This window comes from Scardinius erythrophthalmus (assembly GCF_964197995.2).
Source record: "Scardinius erythrophthalmus genome assembly, chromosome: 9".
NCBI classification, from domain to species: domain Eukaryota; kingdom Metazoa; phylum Chordata; class Actinopteri; order Cypriniformes; family Leuciscidae; genus Scardinius; species Scardinius erythrophthalmus.
Genome location: NC_138229.1, coordinates 32,493,625 through 32,519,152, shown reverse-complemented (window position 1 = coordinate 32,519,152; position 25,528 = coordinate 32,493,625). Strand labels below are relative to the sequence as shown.

The 25,528-nt window shown below is 37.5% G+C and overlaps 1 protein-coding gene across 1 annotated transcript in view; it reads left to right on the top strand.

Moving 5' to 3' along the window:
- The window catches only part of tmtopsa (teleost multiple tissue opsin a), a 90,497-nt gene extending 70,599 nt beyond the window's left edge, over positions 1 to 19,898 (top strand). Inside the window, exon 4 of the mRNA XM_081373353.1 lies at positions 18,083 to 19,898. Within this exon, the coding sequence (XP_081229479.1) occupies positions 18,083 to 18,328 (246 nt within the window). The 3' untranslated portion in view covers positions 18,329 to 19,898. The remainder of the gene's footprint in view (positions 1 to 18,082) is intronic.
- The last annotated feature ends 5,630 nt before the right edge of the window (positions 19,899 to 25,528 follow it).

The window sequence follows — 25,528 nt, the reverse complement described above, 5'->3', positions numbered from 1 at the left end:
AAGTAGAGGCAGATTACAGTGTTATGGTTGCACTCTATAGTCAGATGAGTGCATGAAGTCTCTTTGTTGTTCTTGTAAAATAACTTTTCTCAAGTAGTGTTGATCGCTCTCCCCTATGACTCTAAGGCAGTGATCTCAAACTCAATTCCTGGAGGGCCACAGCTCTGCACAGTGTAGCTCCAACCAGCTCCAACTCACACCTGCAAGGAAGTTTCTAGTAATCCTGAAGACCTTGATTATCTGGATCAGGTGTGTTTGATTAGGGTTGGAGCAAAACTGTGCAGAGCTGTGACCATCCAGGAATTGGGTTTGAGATCACTGCTCTAGGGTAATTGAGTAAAGTTTGAGCTCCGCTGCGGTTTCCCTTAGGGGTTGAGTTGCAATGGCATGAGTTTTTAGCTTTTATTCTGTGCCACTCTTGTATTTGCATCCCTTGTGATGAAGTAAAGGTTATATTTTCCCACTAAATTAGTGTAAGATTAAAGGTCATAATTGAATTTCTCCCTTTGATAAGCTACTCCCTAAAGGGCTTTGTCAAAGTGTTGACACAGTTAGCACCTTATTAGAGCTTTTGCTCTTGGGGACTATAAGGCTTTTTGCCTGACCTGCAAGGGAGGAAGGTTGTAAAGCCCAGGACTTCCCTTGCAATATAAAATAGAAGCTAGGATACCTTCTCTTGCTATAGAGAAAAACATTGGGCTTAGGGAGTAGCCCCACTAGCAGTCTATGAGTCACAATTTGCGCCATGGGGATAGATGACGCTCAGACTCCAGTGGTTGAGCTCCGATGCTCTGACTCCATGTTAAAGGCACACTATGCAGTTTCCGTTTTTCTCAAACAGCGACCCCTAGAGTCGCTGTGGAGTACTTGTATTTAACGTTACTGTTGTAAATACCACTCACATAGAGCCGTCTCTGCACTCTCCTGACCGCGCTTTCTTCATTTTCTTCGTCGACTCTACCATGATTCACGTCGGAAATGTGTGCTTGTGTCTTCCATAGAGGCTGCTTCATATATTGTTGATTTATGTGACGTTGTGCCGTAAAGAAAAGTCGTGATTCTCATGAGATTTGTCGGGGCGCCACCTCTCCAAATCTGCATTGCTGGTTTTGCCAGCGACATATTTCGAAGCTGTTACATTAACCCTCTGAGGTCTGAGCTGTTTTCTGGGCCCTGGAGGTGTTCTGACATGCTCTGACATTTCTGGTTATTTCTGTTACTTGTGACATTTTCATGGCTAAAGTCTAATTACACTGTATTCAGCACAAACTCTGCTACAATAATATATCAACAGCATGTATGTAAAAGTTTGTAGTTTTGAGATAATGACATTTATGCGTGGTTTGTGAAAATACAAAAAAAAAAATTCTCACTGAAATAAGGTCATGAAACCCCTACTGATTATTTCTTCACAAGACTTTTGAAAATTGTATGACGTAGCCTAGAATATTTGCTGCAAAACTATGTGAAAATCACCCTGACTGCTCATTCAGAGAAGACAATATATTGATTTAAACATTTTACGACGTGTTTTGTGTGAATAAGCCTTATGCGAGAGCTCATTAATATGTATGGATTTTCTCACCTGAGAAAGACAAAGACACTCCCCTAACGGCCCTATTAGGAGCTATCAGGCCCCTTTCATTATGAGCAACCTTGCACAATACTGTAAATGAGGAGATTTAAAAAAGAATGGCTTTTAGATTGTTTGGATTTATTTACACAACATAATCCAAATAGACACAACAAATGGCAAAAAAGCACTTATTGAAAGACAGAGACCTTTGTGCCATTCCTAAAAACATTGTACATACCTTTCATTTCCAAGGTGTTTGATTTTCACTTTACCATGTTCATGTTCCAGTGTGAATGTTGAAGTCGGCAGGACTCAGTGGCATCTGGGCCCTGAAAAAAAAGTGAACATACTGATATCAAGAGAAAGGCCTGCACGATTTTGGAAATAAATATTAGATTTTTCTGGTTAAAATTGCTTTTTAAAATTCACAAAATACACACACACACACACACACACACACACACACACAAATGTTTCCAACAATATATAATATAATGAACACCAGGTTTGTTGTGCCTTGCTGGGTAAAATAATAATAATAACAATAGATTGCAGTATAAATCTTCCAAAATATTTCAGTAACAACCAAGCTAGAGAAAAATATATTGATTATCATGTTACTTCAAATGTTTCCATTCGTTATGATGATATGAAATGAGATAATGGTAAAAACATGAAGCCGTTTGGTGTGTTTTGCTTTTCAAATTTTCAAATGATACATTCAAACGTGATCGCGCTGCAAAATCTGATACATTCAAACGCGATCGCGCTGCAAAATCTGATACATTCAAACGCGATCGCGCTCAAATATAAAACATTATGGTTACCATATACATATCTACGTTTGACCAGATATCCACAAACACAGTAAAAGTAAACACGGGTCTAAATATTATAATATTCCCCATATATCTAGCAACAGTTCAACTGCAATGTGACATTTATGCAACAATAACAAACATGTAAGAATTTCTTACCTTAAATCTTTCTTGTCTTCAAATCGCGTTCTTCTTCTTCTGAGGTAGCCTAAATCCAATGTAAGCTCACGTCGCGTCTTTCAAACTCGACGAAAAGTGAAGTGAAGTGTTTTGGTGTTTTGTTGTTGAGGTAACGAGCGCGTTCGCGTTCCATGTGGAGATTTGCATGTGAATATCTTTTGCGTGAGTGGGCGTGGCCAAATTAACTGTAATGAGCAAGCGTTTGAGAAGCTGGACATCTTGTTGGTTTTATACAAAATACTTAAACAGAGAATATTTGTTTTCGTTTTGAACCCGATCATTTAAAAGTACACATTAAATGTTTATAAAGGTGTATGGCTCATAAATGTGTGACAAGTATTCGCTGAGTTTTGTTTCAGTTTATAGACGTGCTCAAGAAAAAAAAGTTCACTGCGACGGAGAGGCAGAACGCACACCCTGTTTATTTTCTTTATTTTACAAAAGCACAATGTTTTGATTTGATTGTAAGTGGACACATACAAAAGTAGAAATATCACAGATTCTTTTTTTATATTTCTTTTTTCTGTATGACCATAAATGATGGAGTAATTTAAGTTTATAGTGCTACAATGTGGAGAAAATCCAGCAAAACGTGCCCGCGCGTTTGTCGACCTCAGAGGGTTAAGGTATAAATCTTGCATAGTGTGCCTTTAAGGATGTTCCCCCATAGCATCATCAGACGCAGCGTCTCGTTCCCCTTCTCATGCTAGTTACCACTTAAGAAGCATTGATGCTTTTCATCAATAGTGTAATTATTTTTTTAATTTAATTTGATTTACTTTACTTCAATTTCATTAATTCAACTGTGTCTGTAGTATTCTCTTTACTAGTCTTTTTGTAATTATGTATTGGTATCTTGTGTGCAGGGCAGGCGATCTAAATTAATTTTCCAATGGTAGTTCGTTAAAATAGTTATTAAAATAAATGATTCTGCAAGTGCAAGGTTTCTTTAAAGATATGAATGCACAATGAATTGTTTTGAACATTGCACAGCCTTAGCTACAAATGATGACCATTTAAATTTTTTTCTAGATTTTTGAAAAATAATATCAATATTCTAAAATTAGTGGCAACGTGATTGTAAAAAACTGTAACTTATCTAAACCTTTTCCTTATTTGAATCTTATTGAATCTTATTTTCTAGCTCAATTCAGGAAAAGGGCATTCTCATTTCAAATATGATTGCTGTACAACCATGTGTACCACACTGACGATTAAAATCCTTGTGGAATCTGGGTTCCACGTTTTTTTTTTTTTTTTTTTTTTTTTTTGGTCAAACTTTTTGTGTACACATTCTGTGTGGGCTTGCTCTAAACTGACTGATTCTCCAGACTTTTGCATACCAGCATGAACAGAAAGTATCTCCATCAAAGCTGAGTGTGCTGAGCCATTCACTGAGTCTCCAGAAACTGGGTGCCAGGGATGTTGTGGTCCAATCTATCTACACTGTCAGCTTGATAAAAGTGATGCGACTGGTTTACTGGCCTACTCTCATGTGAAACAATCCAATTCATTGTGCTCTTTTGCACCATCCGTCAAAGTGTCAGCTGTTGAAGAGAGTAAATAGCAGCCTTCCACTTCCACTTGTGGTTAGGGACCTCTTATTTATGTAGTCAATTCAAGCTTTTGCCAACTGAGGAGAAGGTATTATACGTTAACACTCCCCTAACTCAATAAAGTTAACTCTGTTTGGCTCTGAGAGATGTTTTTTAGGGCAAGTATGTGGAGTGTAGCACTGAGTTGTCTCAATGCAGGAAAGTAGGTCTCACTGGAGTAAGATGGAATGCCATCCAAAGGTCATAAATGGTCTGTCAGCTCTGGAGTCTGAAAAACCACATCAGAGAGATGCTTAACTTCCACTAAATCCCAGATATGTTTCACTCTAGGTACCAAAACTCTGGTTTGATTGATGGAGCTTGTCATTTGCCCTGTCTAGTGTTCTAGTGTTGTATATGAATCAAAGAGCACAACATGCATTTACACATTCCATGTTGCTAAAGAATGGAATGCTAGTACACCCTAAATATAAACTTTTTTTTTGGAATCCACTCTTTTGTGTAGCCATGAAAACTAACCTGGCTTGTACATTATTATCATTGGTGGTGCTGGCTACGGTATTTTACTTTTTTTTTTGTACTTTTACATGCACTGTACTTTTGCATGTAACATCTGCTATAAAATATATAGATTAAAATATACTGTATATTAAAATGGAATTAAGGATATAGAATGAACATGTTACCTTTATTATTGTTCCGAAGCACATGATCTATTTAATTAACCAACAGCAGGTAATTTAATTAACCAACTGCAGGGAAATTATGATGAAAAATGTTTCAACAACCATTCGACAACCATTTTTTTCCATGACTAAGACGAGACGATGACGAGACAACACAGTTATTGATTAATCAATCAATAACTGTGTCTATATCAACATGCAATATTGTTGATTAAAAAAAGACAAGACTAATAAATATGGTAAAAAAAAAAAAAACTTGACCAAAATCACTCTTTGTTTTTATCGCATAAAGGATGAGAAAAAACATTACAGACTGTTTTTATAAGCTTTCATGCCTACAGTGGTCATATTTTAAGAATTAAAATCCCCCAAGCAGAGCTTTTCTACCCGGTTATTTACTTGATCTTTGCAATCTAGCAACCATGCGCACGCGCTCTCTCAATATCACTGATATATTCTGCTTAAATTAAAGTGTCTTTCAGTCGGTCTTTGTTCTGTCACAAACCGTTTGCGCTGTTTGCTGCGACTAAATCTGCGATCAAAGCGCAGGCTGATATCCAACTAGGAATATGTAGAATTGCACAAGTGCTACTGCTAAGATTGCAATGTCAATACAGCCTGTTACCTTAATTCAAATTTCTCATACGCTTAAAATCCGCGTGAACCGGAAGTTGCAAACGACTTTTCTCCAGTGTTGTGACGCATTTCCCAGTGAAACGGAATATTGAGCAGAGGGCAGGGTTTTACTCTAGCGCTCCTCCTCTCCATCTCTGCTCATAGCAGACTAACGGTTTGAGGGGAGTGGTTAAGCGTTGCCCAAACCAATTCCTCAAACCTATGTCATCAGAGAAGGTCCTCCAATGCAGAGGGGAGGGGCATTTTCAGATTTTGATTAAAGATTACGAAGCCAAACATTTTTTTTGTGTGGATTGACTTGCATGGATGAATTGTTCACCACAAAACGATCAATTTAGGCAAACAAATATGGTCAATTTTGATTTCATGTGGACTTTAACTGAATTGGTCTAAGAGAGAAATTATAATTACCATTTTTGTCTAAAGACTACATATAAAATAGCTACCAAAATGAATGTTGGTAACTGCAGTTTGACTAAAAGAAATGACTAAAAGTTGACAAAAATGCAATGACTTTTCGTAGATTAAAACTAGACTAAATTTATAAAAGACAAAAATGACAAAAATGTGACTAAGACTAATAAGCATTTTCGTCTGTAGATGAAGACTAAGATTAAATAAAAAATGGCTGTCAAAATGAACACTGGTGTGTTACTTGTAGTTTGGTTCTCTTGTTTTTTTTTGGTTTGGACAAAATAAGAAGAAAAAACAAAAAAAAAAAGGCTTTTATGATGTATATTTTGCTACAGACCTTACCGAACATTCATACACAAAGCTGTGTGCTGGGCAAGATGTGGTTCTGATGCCTGTACTGAACTGTAAAGGGCAATATCGCAACTATGACGAGGAAAAAATGGTTTGCTTGAGCATTCTGTCCTTTTTAGAGTTGCATCTTGTGACATCTCATCCTGTTTTTGGTTTGTTTAGATATATCCGGTCTGTTTTGCGTTCATACTTCATACTTTGGTCGGACTGCACCAAAGTTAATTTGGTAACAGACCAAAACCCACTTGTTCTGCTTTGTTACGCACTAGGGTTCAGATGGCAGCGTTCACACTTATTCAAATTATCTGCACTAACAGAGCAATTAAATCAAACCAGCCAAGTGTAAGCACACCCTGTAGGCTATTACCCTACTATATTTAGTTCAGATTTAAATTTTTAGGCACTTTTATTGTGAGACTATAACTGATTTAACCTAGAATAGTTTAACCTAGCTGATTTAACCTAGGATGGAGAGTGTTCAGATGAAAGATGGAAATTAAAAATGTGCTTTTTTAACCAATGACCCACAGAGGGAAGGAAAAAAATGTAACAAACGTGTAATTAAATTTTCAACTGCTGCTAAGGGAAGGATTTAGAGTCAAATGGCCTGTTATAGTTTTCACAGATTTTTTAAGGGGTTAAAGGAGTCTGAGGCAGATTTTTAATCGAGCTGAGATAAACGACAGGGGTGCTACATTTTCCCTAAAAAAGTTTCTAGCTATGCTGATGTCCTTGGCACTTTTGACTTGAAGTGACCAACCTATTTCCTAGAACACTCTAGCAACCTCCTAGAAATGACTTAGCAACCATCCAAAACACCCTATAACACCCTTCAAAACATACTGTTATCGCTCTCCTGGATGTAACAGTTAGAATATGCTGACTGTAAATTGTTGTATGATCCAGTCTCTTTTGCCCAGTGTTATTGTGATTCTGAATCAGCGAGATCCCAAAACGGTCCTTTATGCTTGATCCAGCAGAAATGCAGATATTGCTGTCTCGACTTATGTTTAGACACTATATCAGTGCATTTTGTTCAGCTGAGGTTAATTAGTTTTGTGTCCAGCTCTAAGCATCCTGCTCTTACTTCTTTACAGTTTTTCAATGACTAAGGGAAAGAGGAACAGAGCATTCATCCTGCTTGATTAATTACCTCATTGTTTTGATGTGCTTCATCCAACAACTGATTGTGCTGTTTTAACATTATTGAAATAAATGATAATGCAACACTGTCAGCACGGTTCCTCCGGTGTGGACACAGTGCTCAGGCACAGTGCTCAGGCTCAGTGCGCTATTGGATGGATTCTTGGATTAGCCATGGTGTTGATGTGCTCAACAGACATGTCTGTGATTGGCCATTGTGTTCACACGCTCAACATATATGTTTGTGAATTGCATGTGTGTATCAATGTAGAAGGAATAGATCTACTGCAAGTTGCTTGAAAGGGGTCATATAATGTCATTTTTGTACAAGCTAATATTATTCTTTAGGGTCTAAATTAAAAGTTTGTTATATACTTTAATTAAAAATTCTCATTAGTATTGTAAGAAAACACTAATTTTACCTGGTCAAAAACAGCTCTGTTTTCAGCACGCCTTTTGAGTGCATGTGTCTTTAAATGATAATGAGCTTTGCTCACCTCGCCCCTCTGTTCTGTGCGTACACCGTTTGTAACACAATAACACAATAACCATAACGCCTTGTTTATAATAAACATGGGATTATGAATTATATTGAGAACGTCATACATAGAAAACATGCCGTAATGTACCTGAGTGTAAAAATAGCCGCATTCATCGTGAAGCGTGCAGCAAGCGATTTGCAAAGATTAATATAAAGATTAATATAAAGGTTAATAAAACGTTACACTCACTCACTTCTTCTGGAGGTGCAGCAGGAACACGAATAGTTGGTACCGATCCTTTTTTCAGGAGCAGCTTCTTAGCAAAACCAGCTTTATACTGACCCTCGTTTGTAAAGCAGTCTGGTGTGTGAAATGATTCGCGCAAACATGAAAGCATTGACGTTGATCGCGGGGAATTCCCTTCGAAAACAAACTCAGCCACTGCGTCTTCAGCGGTTCGGATTTAGGAACATCAAAATGACTGCTGTGTTCGTTATTACACCCAGGTCTGTGTTGAAACGCTGCTGTCAATCAATCATTGTGGGAGGGGCGTCGATTTTGTGACGTCACAAAATCGAACAGCTTGATTCAGGAGAGGGGGAAACATATAAGAAGATAAAAAAAAAACACTGGATGGATTTTTATCATTTTATGATGGTTGTGTACAGGCACTGCCAACACACATTTCAGAACAATCAACTTGTAAAAGTGCATGTACCATTATATGACCCCTTTAATCCAAGTTGAGCAAACTTCAGAATAGTTCAGAAAAGATTTCGAGCCAGTTGCATACAGATGGACCAAAAGCACAGACAACAAAGAAACTGCAGAGAAACATTTAAAGTCATGTCTGTCATTGAGACAGATCTCTCAAGACTGTTCAGTCACCCTTGTCAGATGCGATATCATATCAAAACTGCTGTCCTGCTTTGTTGCACAGCTTTTGTCTGCCGACTGAAGAATTGCATATTCTGATAGATTAGCCTCAATGAGCAGTGTGCTTGTAGTGGGTTTAAAACTGTCTAAGCCAATGTGCATTTAAGCAATTTCACACGAGTAAGAAAATCTGAATATTTGCTGAATATCACAACAGCTGTGATTCGGCCATAGACACTTTATGTTTATGTCGAGTAGAGTTGTACTGACATTTTTTACAATTTAAAAAATGTGATGATACCAGCATTTCCCTCTAGCATTTTGAGCGCTGTTGGATGGGTTCTTGGTAGAGATGTTCCGATACCCTTTTTCCCTCCCCGACACCGATTCCGATACCCGGACTCAGGGTATCGGCCGATACCGAGTACTGATCCGATACCTGGGTGTGTATCTATACAGCTGCAATTAGCCCTGTATGAATTGATATAATTATTTTATGGTGTGCTTCAGACTAATCCCTTAATAAAACATGAACAAATACATACAGTGAACTAGAGTATTTTTATTATCTGACTGACATACATTTCACAGCAATATATTATTTATTTGAAAAAGAACTTCAAATGTAGCCACACATCTAATCCTATAAACTGAAAAGGGTATTTTAGTTTTATTTAGTTATATAACTCTATGAATAATATAAGAAAAATAATCTCTTTATAACTTGAAGTCCAGAAACAATTTTGTTAAATAAACGGCATTTCAAATACATAGGTTAAAAAAAAGAAAAGAAAAAAAAGTACAACAGTATCTTGTACTCAATCTAATGTTAGTCCTTTAAATAAGTGCAGCCACAATGTAGTGAAATAAGAGACTTGAGTATAAATAAACCTCAACTAAAGATGTCAGTAGTAAAGCTGATTGTTTTCACATCTTTTAGTTTACATGAAATGTGTTTACGCACTATCTAGAATAGGGAACGCTGTTTCAGATATGTATTTGCGTCCAGTCAAACTGTACCGGGGCTCCAAATGTTAAATTAAGCGGCGAAATCCATTGTTTTCGATGACTGACAGCGGCTGGTCATCCAGAATAATAAACTCGATAATTTTGTTGGATAAATGTATTTTGAAAACTTTTCTCTTGGTTTGAATGAAGCTTCCAGAGATTGTTGATTCTGGCGCGGCTCATCCTTCTCTGCCCTTGCGTTTATGTAACCGTCGTGTTCTGCGGGGTGACACGTCTTCAAATACTTTATTAAGTTACTCGTGTTGAAGTTGCTTCTTCTTGTGCCACCCCTCGCAATTATTACAGTATGGCATATGAGACATGTCGCCGTTTTAATGGCTGGTTGGTCCAGTCTGAAATACTGCCAAACAGCGGACATACTGCCAGTGCGCGTTTTCATTTCTTCTTCGCTGCTCTAAACAGTGGTTGCTTGTGGCAACAGCACAACTTCCTGCGTTGCCACACGCAACCACTGTTTAGAGCAGCGAAGAAGAATTGATCTCCGATTTGCCGCGTTAAGCAAAGCTAGCGTGCTTAACTAGGTAATGTTATTGTTTATAGAAAATGGTATCGGATCAGTACATGGGTACAAGTACTCGCCGATACCGATGCCAGCATTTTGATTGGTATCGGCGGCATTTCCGATACTGGTATCGGAATCGGAACAACTCTAGTTCTTGGATTGGCCATTGTGTTGATGTGCTCAACAGACATGTCTGTGATTGGCCATTGTGTTCACACGCTCAACATATATGTCTGTGATTGGCCATTGTGTTCACACGCTCAACATATATGTCTGTGATTGGCCATTGTGTTCACGCGCTCAACATATATGTTTGTGATTGGCCATTGTCTTCACGTGCCCAACATATATGTTTGTGATTGGCCATTGTGTTGACGTGCTCAACATATGTGTCTGTGATTGGCCATTGTGTTGACACACTCAACATATGTCTGTGATTGGCCATTGTGTTGACACACTCGACATATGTCTCTGATTGGCCATTGTGTTCACGCGCCCAATATATATGTTTGTGATTGGCCATTGTGTTGACATGCTCAACATACGTCTGTGATTGGCCATTGTGTTGACACACTCAACATATATGTCTCTGATTGACCATTGTGTTGACACGCTCAATATATATATCTGTGATTGACTACAATGATCAACGCTTCAAAAACATGTTGTCTTTGACGCTCTTCACAGAGCGCTCAACAGATACACACGGGAGCGTTTGAAAGCAGGTGTCTATAAGCAGATCAGTCTATCAGCAGACATTAGGAATCCGCTGATATATGCCTGCTTTTAAACGCTCCTGTGTAAGTGCTCGGCGAAGAGCGTCAAAGATGTCATTGTTGATCTTTGTAGCCAATCACAGACATATATGTTGAGTGTGTCAACACAATGACCAATTGTAGACATATATGTTTAGCACGTCATCACAATGGCCAATCAGAGACATATATGTTGAGCGCGTCAACACAATGGCCAGTCACAGACATATATGTTGAGCGCGTCAACACAATGGCCAGTCACAGACATATATGTTGAGTGTGTCAACACAATGGCCAATCAGAGACATATTTGTTGAGCATGTCAATACAATGGCCAATCGTAGACATATATGTTGAGCGCGTCATCACAATGGCCAATCAGACATATATATGTTGAGCGCATCAACACAATGGCCAATCAAAAGTGTTTAAGAATCCATTCAACAGCGCTCAAAATGCTAGAGGGAAATGCTGGTATCGTCACATTTTTAAAACTTCAGTACCGAAGTCGGTACTTTTTGACAACTCTAATGTCGAATATCCATCAACACTGTATATCCACTGTTCTGTAAACGACTTAATACTGTGAAATGGTGGACAGTAACTAATATTTTACTCCATTAACCCTAACCCTGACCCTACACTTTAAAGTATTTATTTTGGAAAACTTCCAAATTCCAAATGTAGTGTAATTCACTACATTCCAAATCATTATATCTTACATTACATTTCAGAAAAACATGCCATTCCTCTTTAAAAAAAAAAAAAATATCTCCCATAGCGGTCTGATAGAATCCTTTTGAGCTGTTTTTTTTTTTTTTTCAAATCATATTGAATGTTTCAATGTTGTGAATTTGACATCTGATAGCAACCGTTAACTCATATAATTTAATGATATGGTCAGAGCGAGTCTCAATTCTCAACTGACTGATGTGTTCTTGTCCAACAGAAAATGAGCAGAGAACAGGGAGTAAAACGAGAGAGCTTGTGTGTGCTGTCTCCTAATAATTCAAAATAAATCAAATGAAACATGTCTGCAGGCCATGGCCAGATTCTTTGTCAGCCCAGGGATTCCCAAGCTTTTATGTCTAACCCATTTGACCTAAACTATTTATGAATTTAATATTTCAATAATTTAACAGCACATTCGTATGTTCATGGATATATTATATCGTTTAATGGTCACATGCAGGTAAAGAAATCAAATATTTTGATAAATGTCCTTTATTGTTAATACATTTTTAGCTTTAAAATCAACTCACAAACCCCCTGTAGTTTCCTCTTAAACCTCAGTGTGGGAAACTGGGTTTAACCAGTCAGAAGGCTATTGTGAAGCTTTCTGCCTGTCAAGGATTTTGCGAGTTCACAGCGGGCAGTCCACATATGGGAGGAAGTAAGAGTGTAATGCATGAACTTTAATTCAGTGGCTAAGTCTGGTGGAAGTTCTAGGCCGAAACCAACTGTTGCTTAAAATTCAATCAATTGCAGATAATTATTCAGAAATATATATAATTTTTTTGAGAAACAAGCTTCTACAGTAGAATTGTTTTGAGGGTCACTGAAGATGCAGAAATCCATTTAGAAATAATCTGCATTCAAAATAAACCACAAAGATGGATATAAACTTTTTCTTTTTCTTTTGCATGAAGGGTTAGTCTTGCACAGTGTTACATGTCATACAAATTCTGTTTGGTACAAATCAATATGAAGGATTGAGTGATGTTTCCGGATATACATCACACTCCAGTTGGTGAGGAAAGATTCTCCTGTATGTCATTTTCAGTCTTCAATTCCTCCCAGCCCGTTACTATGGAAACTGTGAGTTGAGGCGAGTTGAAGACTAAAAATGCTGTACAGATACAAGTAACATTTTTTGGCCAGCAACGTCCATCAGAGAATGCGGGAACAGAACATCTTCGGTGAGTCTGGCCCTGTGTTTTCTCCCATAATATTTGATGATTGTGACTCGAACATCTGTTAGATATGAAACTTGAGCAATGGATTTTCACATAGTTTTCACTAACTGTTAAATTACTGTAATCTTCAGTATAAAACCAAAGAAGAGCAGAATTTATTTGAATACTGGGATATATACAGTATGCATATTATGAATGTTAATGTCTGATGTTGCAAAACTGTGCTCCTGACATTACATTTGCCTTCCATTTATGATATTCGCGGAAGTGGTGAGCCATCAATATTCATTATCACTTTTGCACAGTTGTGGAATAGTTCTCAACATCTGAGATTTTATTAGACCCAATTAAGTAGTATTGCTGTCATATGAAATGGTGGATAACAGCTATGTTGCTGGAGAGGAAAGCTATATTATGTCCTCTTTACTTATTTTATTAAGTATTGTAAGCTATATTAAATTGCAAATTGAAGATTTCATAACTCATCTAAGCATGCAGAGAAAATTGCATGTGTAAATTAAATCTTTTTTTTTTTTTTTTTTTTGCTTGATTGTTTTCTTGCCATATTATTCTGGTGAAAAAATAAATTAGTAATGTTATGTCTACAATAGTCTTTTCTTTAAGACCATGGAAACTACTCTTTATCTGGATACTAAATATGAAATTTAAATATAAAAAGTAAAATGCCATGTCTCTTCCACACCGCATATGTAAGCAGCTAATGTGTATTTCACTGACCATAATTATAAGCTACATCATTTATACTGCTTGCGTAAGCAGAGTGATGCTAGCAGTAGTTTCAGCATTGAGCTTAGGAAAAATGCTCCACAAAACCTGTTTGTCAATAACACACTGAAATTATGAATAAAATAATAATCATATCAATAATCATATGCATATGCCCAAATAATCCTTAAAGTCCCCCTGTAGTCATTCATTTTATCCCTTTAAACTCATTTTTGATCACCAAAATGACATATTTAAACGTTATTTCCTTGAAAAAAAAAACTTCATGCCTTAAAAAAGCTTGAATGTAACTCCACCCTTGCCTTATTTAGTATACATTTAGTAGGTTCTATGAATATGCAAATTACCCCACCTCAACTCACTCACTCACACCAGTTCAGAGATTAGGCTTGTTCGACTCGATACAGCGCTGCGCAGACCAATCGGCGGAATTGAAGCATTGCATGCCGGTTAGAAATTCTGTCCGACTTGAGACAGCGCCGATGCCACATGACTGTGACGTATGGCATCAAAGTACCGCGAGAGCGATTAGAGAGCAGTCGGAGGACTCTCAAGAGCGGCTCACGAGCTCTGATGACGACACAGCTGTTACACGATTGGCCAGATTCTCTGCATGACAACGATCACGTGTGTTTCGTGTTTATTCTAACAAAAAGATGCTGTATTAAGCAGTATATAAAGTATTGAAAAAAGTGTCCGACTTCACGTCTCCGTTTTCAGCTGCTCCCCAGCAACTCTCGCTGCTCGGTTACATCCACCCGCAGCCGATGTCCAATACACCTTTCCACTCATTGACGATCACACTTTGACCTGATTGGTTACAAGGTAGTTTGTGATGTCAGAAACACTGCATTTTTGAGACAGTTTTAAGGAGAAAATACTCAGCAATGGTGTTGACTTATGAATTTGCACATGGTTTGTCTTAAAGCACATTGAAAACACCACATAGGCATATAAAAGACATTAAAACTTGATTTTCACCACAAGGGGACTTTAAATTTAAATAATTAACTTCCCCTCCCCCTTTTCAACGTCTTCTCTTCTCGGACGATATGTCCACCTGCAACCTGTCACTAACACGAAATTGCAGCAATTAGCAGATGACAACAATCCAACAAAATCAATCAGGTCTCGATGGACAAAATCAAGTCCTGGTTTCACTCTGATATACGTAACAGTAGGAAAGATGATTGCAATTTTCGTTTCGTGTTGATTGACTTTCTGTATGAAAGCCCATTTGCCTCAGAGTAAAAAATAAATAAATTGTGAGATGAAGTATTAAGTAAGAAATACATGTATATTGCGAGAAACAGTTGAAATTGTGAGGAATAAAAGTCACTTCCCCTTTTTTTTTTTTTTTAGTTTACTCTCTGGTAGAAACAGGCTTCCATATTTCCATATACAGAGCAGCAGAAACACTCTCAGTGTGAAAGGACATCACAAGCCTGCTGTTGCTCACGCATGTGGTGTGAAACAACCCTCTGGCTTTTCTGACCAGAGCCAAATACATGTGAGAGTCTCTGACCCAATCAGAAATGTTATGAACCAGTGATGTCTCATTCCTCTTTAAAAATAAATGGACTGGACTTGCTATGTTTTAGCACAACAAGCAACCTGTCAGTCTTCTTCCCAACAAAGAGAAAACAACAGAGGTTGATCATTAAATGATTACAAGCACAGAAAGGTGATAGAAGCTCTCTTAGTTTTTTTTTTTTTTTTTTTTTTTTTTTTTCAGGGGCTTTTCCCCCCCAAACATTTTAAATTGCTTTATCTTTGTACATAAAACGAAGTGCATGCCCTTCTTACTAATGAAGTGCAATACTAGATGTTTAAATCTTTTCATACCCTTGTCTGGTAGAGCAGGATTGTCCTTAATCACGTTGTCACAGTTATGCTTAGTTTTGGTTTCCCACCACTAGTTTGTCTCATTGGTTTCTCATTAATTAGATCCCACTGTTACTTTGACTCATCTGTTGTTTTATTAAAAGACTTATCTATTTTGATCTACTGCTACTCTCTTCGTCTTCTTCTTGGACTACCCATGACACACGTATACAGTGAACTGTGTCATCATGTGTAAACATCGCACCTTTCTATTTCTTGAGGAAATGTAGTTGACTATAAGTATACTTAACAGAGAGCGTATACTAAGTACACTACGTTTTCTTAAGGAAAGTGACATCACAAACCTGGCAGTGTCTTTTCAAGGTTTCATTTAAATGTTTGTTTTTACGGTAGCACTTTACAAGAAAGTTTAGTTTGTTAACATTAGTTAATGGATTAACTAACACAAATTAACAATGAGGAAGTTACAGTATTTATTAAAGTTCTAAAGTTTTTAGTTCATAAAAATACAGTCATTCATTGTTTGCTCATGTTAGTTCACAGTGCATTTACTAATGTTAACAAATACAACTTTGGATTTTCATAATATATTAGTAAATGTTGAAAAATTCAAATTTCATAAGTATGTTCTCCAGGCTTCTTGTTGTAATATATAATTGTATATATATTATTTATGTTACATAAAAACAGAATCATTCATTGATATAGCACCATTAAATGTCGTCTGGCTTTGTGCTTTTTTATGCCTGACCAGTTATTATTATGATTTCACTGCCTATTAATGTAATTTACCTTTGTTGCTTTCCCAATGACCCCTTTTTTCCTTCTTTCCTTTTCTTCTCCACTCTAAATGGAACGGACACAATTATTTCATATTACTCGCAGACATTTAATTACGGCCATGGAAATGATAGAGCCAGTGTACATTATCAGCAATTATTCAGTTGCAAATTGCATAATTGTTCTGTTTAGAGGTAAAAGTTAAATGTGATTAGGGGAGACTTCAATATCATTTAGAAATGGTACTGATGATGAATGTGAAAAGGATATCAGTCTCTTTGCGAAAGGCAGCTGTGATAATGGGGATATTTGGATAAAAGAAGAGCCCTTTTCTAATCAGAATTCCTAAATGAGCTGTAATTGTAGTCTAAGCCCAGCCATGGCTGATGGGCTTATTCTTCGTTGCTAGCAGGGGGACCGACTCATTAGTGGTATGTGACTCTTATGAAGTGCAGGTACTGAAATTAATGCGGATGTTTTCATTTGCAAGGTCATATAAAATCAAACCATTGAGAGAATCAGAAAAATTCATAAACCACAAACTTACTGTAGTGTTTGATACAATGTTTAAAAGTTATGAAAACGATGCTCTCGGAAGTATTGCTTTATTACAAAGCACAAATGAAAAAGATTAGTATTGCATTTAAATAATAACACCAACAATACTATAGAGGCTTAAAGTTTTAAGAGCTTATGCTGCCTTTGTGTGCTATCAGGATTATCGTAAATATTACTGGGAAACTTTCGATTTCCGAGTTGGGCGCGCCTTAAACATGACGGAGGGGAGAGCGATTTCACGATTTCTGCTTCGACTGCTATTCTTTATTAGTTTTTTCCACAACAGCTACATCGCCTTGTTGTTAGTGCATATTTACACAAATTAATAAACATATTGTATGTTTTTTAGGTGTGAAACGATACCCTCATGTCACGATTCGATACATATCACGATACTCAACTCACAATACGATATTATTGCGATACTCCAAGACATATGATTAAAGATTAATAAAAAATGTACTGTTAATTAAAGTACTAAATTTGATATTATATTGTGGGTGTAAATGAGGCTTGTACTTGGTGCTGGTAACCCAATTCACAGGACAATGGTGACACCAGAATAACAATATTGATGATTCTGAAGCTGAAAATACAGAATTATTTTAAACGAATATGCTTGCACTCCGTCATTGACTAGATATATTTACAATAATGTAGGCCACTTTTTACTGGAATCTGGACCCACAAATATTCCCCCATTGCATTATTATACATTATATTCATCATTATATATAGTAGTTTAATGTAGTACTGACATTAAAACTCGTTTTCAAACTTGCTATTGATTTATTTTTTTATTTTTCACACAGTAATTATTATTTTAGGTCAACTAATATGCAGTATATTGTCACTATCCACGATACATATTGATGCATTTTTGCATTGCGATATATTGTGACACCCCTAATGTTTTATACAGACTGAAGTTAACATGTAGTGGACCGAAATTCCAGAATCGTCCGCAAGTGTGAAATGTATTATTACCATTTATGTCAAGATCCATAGACCACTTTATCGTGCATTTATTTGGACTTTTTGTGAATGTTCTTTCCAACAACATAGTAATTACGACTTGTGAAGCACATTTGACGTGCATGGGAACATGTAAATGAAAGCATAAGATTCATGTGTACAGTATGTTTCCTGCAAACTGATAAGTGCATGAATGAATTTCAGCATTGTTGTTCTCTAATGCCCTTTACTTGTTTGTTTGGGTGTATCTATGTTAGTTCTACAGGTGTTTCAGAGCACTTCTCAACTGTGACAAACCCCAGCGAGGTTCCAGTATGAAAAGTTCTTCAAAGGCAACTAAACCTTTTCGGCCTGGACGGCGCACAGACAACTTTACTTTTGTGGTGGCTTCAGTGGAACCCACAGCAGTCCCCAATAAGACAAACCCAGTGGAGGACGGGCCTCTATCAACAGATAATGCCAGGCCTGCAGCGGTCTCCCTTGTGGCCCATTATAATGGTTGAGAGTTATTCTGTTTCAAAAATGGCAACACTTGAATAAACCTTTCACACAAAATGAGGGAAATGCAGTGTGAGATTTGCAGGATTTTTCAGGCATATGCCGTATAAATACTATGAAAAACGAGAAAAGGAAAGAATCCTGAGGGAAGCTGATTTTGTGGAGTTTATATTTGTGTTTAATACGTGTCTGCTATTCAAACAACAGGGTGTTATATTCAAGTTAGGGCTGTCACGATGTTAGATTTTTCACACCACGGTTATTGTGGCCAAAAGAATTCACGATATCGATATATCGCGATATCTATAGAATCTATAGGAGGGGGAGGGGGGGATGGGTAGTTATCAGTCAAATTAATTTTTACTTTGTTTATATAGTTTTTCTTTTTTACCCAACAAACATCAGGATACTGATAAACACAAGGCACATGCATTTTTACTTCTTGCGTTCTCAATCTATGGCAAATTTTTGTGAAGGAAGACAAGCATGTGAAGTTTATCTAGTTTCAAACTGAAGCCAAACACTGTCTGAAGGTTTCCTGAAGAACTGAAAAGCTCTTAAACCTGTTGTTGCACTGGCACCAGTAAAGTCATGCAGATAGCAGATTTGAATAAAAAAATCAAGTGCAAATACAAATAGGCTACAAAAATAATATGAGTAAAGAAAACGGGGTTCTTAATTTTAATAATCACCCCTTATTAAATATATGAACACAGAAACCCCCTGTTAACAGTTAATGTCACGTTTCCCATTCCATGATGACTAGTAAAATAATAGCCGCGTCGCGTCTATGACAACTCGAGGTTCATCGCACACCGGACACGCACTTTCTCAGTTTATGGCCAGCAATATCATTATGTTTAAGGACATTATGGAATTGAGAGAATGTCTGTACTATGTTACGATTATACTGTACAATTAAATACAATAGTTGCTGAGTCTGTCATCTCAACACTTTTTTTCTGCGCTCTGTGTCGCGGCAGGATTTTGAACAAGGTCCTGAGCCGTTGCTGGGCGCCGCGGACAGACGCCGAATAGAACCGCGCTTTGCTTCTCGTCCGGTGTGTGTACACTCATACAGAATGTGTTCGTATTTTAAAAAGACGTGGCGCTGCGCTTCTCATCCGGTGTGCGACCACCTTTAAGGTGCTGTTTTCTTTGAAGCCGAAGAACTCTGTTCTACTGGCGAGCTTTCTTTTTTCGGGTGTGGACAGAGTGTTTCACTCTAGCTGCGCGGGCGCGGATGAGCGCTGCGTCTAGAAAACGCCAATATCGCCAATACCGGTATATTGTATTGCTCTAAATTAACACGATGTCGATATTTCATGCTTTGAATATCACGATTATCGTCAATACCGGTATATTGCGACACCCCTAATTCAAGTAGTAATATGTAGCTAGCAGTTTCAAATTTTCTTTCAGATTCTGCAGATGTTGATATTACTATTTTTGTAGACCTGTCCAAAAGATCTGCTGAGAAAAAAAAAAGAGACTATTCTGAGTACAGTAAACAACAGCTCTTAAACGTCTCTTCGAAAAGATTTTTTGTTTTGTTTTGTTTTTTGTAATGGCCTGAAAAAAAGAAGAAGAAAAAAAAACTGATATTTGTAACAATGTACAACTTGTACATTTTTTGAATGGTATTGAAACAAAATGGTTTTTCTACATGTATTGTTTTTTAAAACAAAAAAGAGGGAAGTTGGGTTTGTTGATTTCCCCCCAATGGCTTTTAAACCTGTGTGGCCTATATACAATGAATGTAATCATGTTTTTTTTTTTTATGGTCAATGTTCAAGGCTAATTATAATTATATTATATTTATGAATAAGTCTAAAGATATTGGGACAGCTGGAAAGCCTATAAATATTTGCTAATGTATGTTTATGTATTTATTTTATTATTTTTTTACATTGTACAAATTACATTATATGATTTACATGACATAAGCTAGATGCTCTTTAGACCAAACAGAGAGGAAAAAGGAAAAGAAAATTGACACTATTGTGTTAGGACATTTAACTTTACTGTTGCAAACCCATACATTATTTTTAAGTATACTTCACTTTTCCGTATGTTATTTTTATGATTTTTTTTTACATTAAAATATTGATGTAAACATCTACAAGAAATGGTCTAAATCCAAATCTGGTCTCTAGCAATTTATTATAGCCTACAATATATTAGTTCTCCACGTTGGAAGCGTCTTCTGTATTTTTGACTAGAAGTTATTATAATTGACTCTTTGTGTGTGTGTGTGTGTGTGTGTGTGTGTGTGTGTGTGTGTGTGTGTGTGTGTGTGTGTGTGTGTGTGTGTGTGTGTGGGTGTGTGTGTGTGTGTGTGTGTGTGTGTGTGTGTGCGTGCATGCGTGTGTGCGTGTGCAGAATTCCAGCTTTATCATTCAATTAACATTAAATTAGTCACGCTCTCCAAACACATTCCATTTAGAAACTCGCATCTGAAATGTAAGATGTTCTAGATGAGCAGAACATAATTTCAAGGCTCTGTAATATTTTATGACAAAGATGTTTTTAAAAGCTCCTTTAAGCATTTTAATCAGCTTTGCTTATTTGTGCTCAGTGTATGGTTTATATAAATGAACTTAATTAGTTGTGCATGACCTGAGTTTCTGTTCATGCACCCAGAGATGCTGGAGTTGCATTTGCTTTATGTTTGATACAATAATGCAGTGATAACAAATATCAGAATAATGCAGATAACTGCACAGTTACAGTAGTATTTTTTTTTCCCCACAACAGTAGTATCTCAATAAACATATAAAGGACTACAGGCAGGTAAAGAGATGTGAAGGACCTGCAAATCAAGTGCAAATTCTGTGAATCATCTACTTTTGCTTTAGACTGTTATTTTTTTTTTTTTAATTCTACCTTGTCAATTAATAATAATATGAAAGGAATATGTAAAAAAAAAAAATTCACATTATTAATTTATAAAATTCCAAACATCACTTGTCCACAATGGCATATAGAGGTTGAAAACAGACTTCTATGACCTTTGTGAAGTGAATCATTTGATTGTTTAGTTTTATACGATTCGAAATGTACAATATTTATCTTTGTAAAGTGTGAAAATCTCAATCCAAAGTTGTTACATTTTACATTTTTCAGTTAGATTGCAAACACAGTTTGATCAATAAAGGTCTTTTGAAAGCAGCGTGGCACATTCTTTTTTTTTTTTTTTTTTTTTTTTTTTGGTCTTCCAGAACCTCTGGCTTCTGTCAACAGGCAAAAATATAGTGAGCTTCAGTCATCCCTTAAATGTGAAGATGACGGCAGTGTGTAAACTGTTTGTCAAGCAAAAGTTTCTTGCAGACTTTCTGTTTTTATGGACCTAAGAAATGAACTTATGCTTTGAAGTTAACTTCAAACTGCTCCAAACCAGAAGATGATTCAACTTTAGTAAATTTGCCATTTCATAAAATAATAATAATACTAATAAATCCTCAAACGAAGTAAATAAACAGTCAGCAGGCAAATGAGGAATTTATGGTTTACCAAATGATGTCATCTCTCTAGAAGCCTTGTTTTTCTCCTGATTTGCATGACGGTTCCGGTTTAGGTCTAAACACTTCAAAGCATGTCTTCATCAAATGTCTTTTTTATGAAGGACAAGACACTATTAGACAGAATCAGTTGCAGTGATTGCTAGCATCAGTCGCAGCATCTTGAAGCATAAAATTGGTTTCACAAAAGACAAATACCATCAGAGCTGTTTGGAGTCTATGTGCCCAGACGAGCAATGGCGAAGTCACAAACACACTGGCTGCGTCCCAAATCGCATACTCTCGAGTAGGTACTTATTTTGAATAAGTAATTACTTCACGACCACTAAAACAGTATGTTCTGTGTAGTATGAATGTAACACGAACGTACTACATATCATGTATAGTTCCAGCATCATTTATTGCTTCACTGTCATTCATAAATCTTGTCCTGTGGCCTCATGGGACAGTTAAGTGTCCACCGTATGCACACTTCAGAATCTCACTGGATGAAGTAGATCATCTGGGTACTTTTTGCCTACTCTTTTATGAGTACTGTGAATTCGGACATACTTCTTTTTTCACATACTGTCATTTATCTACTACTGTATATGGTAGGGAAGTACCCAGCAAACACATTTACGTTGTGGCAACGTCTCTGGCACGTTGTATTTCTGCTATGGCAACGTCGCTGTGTCACGGAATGGATGAATGTGAGACGAGGATTCAAATGCAGAGGAAATTTATTAACCGGCAGACAAGGTACAAACTCAAAAACTCAGATTGCAAAACGGGAAGGAAACACCAGGAACAAGCAACTAGGACAAACCAGCACAGGACTACAAACACAGGGAGGCTAAATAGGGGAACAAACAAAGGAGGGTAACGAGAAGGGCAGGTGGGACAAATTAGCCAATAATCGGATAACAAGATGGGAGGGGCTAGACAATAGACAGGAGAGCACATGGCACAAGGAAATAACATGACAGCCATGTGCTCACAACAGACCAAACAACACAAAAACAAATAGCGGAAAAATCGAACGAAAAACTAAACAGTGCGAGCGATATGCTACATTAATCACATTAGAAATTAAAGTTGTAGGTTGTGTTTGATAGCTGAGGTAGGCTAAACGCAATAGCCTACTCACGTATCCTTGCTTGATGATGAATGAGAACACAATGAGCCCAACAGGTGGTTGGAATTTAAAAGGCTGATTTTCACGCTTCAGGGCAGTGACGAGTACATTATGTAGTCCAGTGGTTGTCCAGACATCGTTGGCACAACCTTAAGCAATGGCCCTGAATGGTGGTTTAATGTCAACATTGTGACAACGCTGTAACAACCTTCACCACACAACGTATTTATAGCAACCTTTTGGCCATGTTGATAAAACGTTGTTAGAAGGTTGGCTACGTTGTGCCAACGTTCTGTGTTTGCTGGGTATGCAATTTCACACGCAGCCACTATCTCTAGGATTTCCCTTTCCCATATAGGAGCACTTACAAGTCTGAACTAATCAATTCCCAAATTCATTACTATAATTGGATCACCAGGCTCTCTTACCACCACACAACGATCCCTGTCGCTGGAGTACTAATCAACAGAACCTGTCAATTGTTACTCACCTCATCAGTCACCACTTATAAGCAAACACCTCAATTCAGTCTTTGTCTGGCTTTGAATAAGGACAAGGATCCAACTCTATGTGATCTCCACCAGATTCCAAGTTCCCTGCAACAACTCCAAGTATATCCTTGTGTTTAATTCCTTTGGGCCCCATCACACAACCGGTGCAATGCAGCGGCAGGCGTGACGCAAGTGTTTTTTGCTAGTTCCAGCCTGACGCAGTTATCATTTTCCCGTCCTGCGCCACGTTGTTTAAATAGCAAATGCATTTGCGCCCATTTGTGCGTCCATGGGCGTTCTGGTATGAAAACAAGCTGTGTTCAGGCGCATTGTTGGAGCGTTGCTATTTTTAAGGCAACTGAAATAGATTGCACCATTGACCAACAAAAACCTGGTCTAAAGTCAATGGCGCAATATTTTTTTTTGTTATTTAAAGAGCACGTTTGTAATGTGTGCTTATAGGCGGGTGCACAACGCGCATAGACTTTGTCCCGTAGATGGTCTGCTTGCACTTTAACCTCGATCCAGATCCATTTCCTCTCTGGATCGCTGATTGCGATCAGCCTTTCCGCTTGCAAATTCCGCCATGTAAATAACGAATCCGCCACTGCGCGAGCACAACTGGCTTCTAAAGGGAATGGGATATGACACTCTGATTGGTTTATTGCACGTTACGCACAAAACACAACCATTACTCATTAAGAGAATAGAGACCCTTTTAGACATGCGCCGTGTGCGCCAACCATTTTTCCCGTCGTTAAACTAGCAAAAGTTCACTTGCGCCATGCACTTTAGACCATGCGCTTAGATCATTAAAATAGGGCCTCTTGTATTCACCTGCTATACTTACCTGTTCATTGCTCCAATGCCAGTCGACTGAGGTGTGTGCTTCATCTGCCAGCTCTCCATCAGCCTTCAGTAAGAAAAAGGACTTTATTTTTCATTATCATCATATAAACACCCACAAACTATTTCAGTTATTATTACTCACCTGCTCCACGCTGTGTGTTGAATACAATTTTTAACTGGATTCACTTATCCTGTTCACTGAATATGTTTCCTGTCAATTGCAGGCATTCATTGTCCATTCCTTATAATAGGGATAAGCTAACATTCAGTAAAATGATAAGAGGAAGGAGGTGCCTGAAACAAGACATAAGCATGTTTTATATTGGTTGTATTCACCGCTGGCAAAGATTTAGTACAGTCTGTCTTAGTGATAAATGGACTCTGTGATAAAAATCCTCAATGAAACGCATTGTTTTTTCCTCCCCTTTTCTTTTCTTCCTAAATCCCTTCTGGGAATGTCACAGAGTCCTAATAAACAGAGTATTAAAACTGAGAAAGGTAAACCAATAAAACAGTTTACAACAAAACTTTTGAGTGTTGAAAATCGTTTACAATTCTTAACTGTTGTTCAGTTTTGAAGGTTAAGATCATATGTAATGTAAATTTGCTCTTAAAGGGTCATGAAATCCTAAACCACATTTTCTGAGATTTTAACATATGTATGTGTGTCGAACACCATTGAAGACGATGTTAGCATCTGTTAGATTGAATAGTAGGGGGAAAATGGTAGTAGGGGGAAATGTTTAGGTTTTTTTTCCGCTATTTTCGTCTTCCGGGTTTAAAATCTTCATCGTGTCCATATCACAGACTGTAGTACTTTGACTCATCGGTGTCTCATAATTATTCATGAGGCTGAATTTTCTTATCCAATGAGAAGACTGTCTCTTGATTATTCATGACACCACGTGGATCTTTCCAATGACAGACATGTCAAACTGTGATATCGCGTAGTAGATGAGAGAGGCAATCATGGGACGCAAGTGTTTGTTTTCATGGTGCAAAAGTTCCAGTGCATCTTTCCCTGCGATGCTGCCAGGGCTAGACTCTGGCTGCAGGCAGTTGGTTGGCCATCAACCATGGACACATCTAAACTTTGTGTGTGTAGCAAGCATTTTTGGAGAACTGGAGAATGGTGGACTTCGGCCTTGTTCACCAATGCAGGTTGCGACTTGCGAGTGATGTGGTAACAAGTCCCGAGGATTTTTCTATCCATTCAGAGGTGTGTGT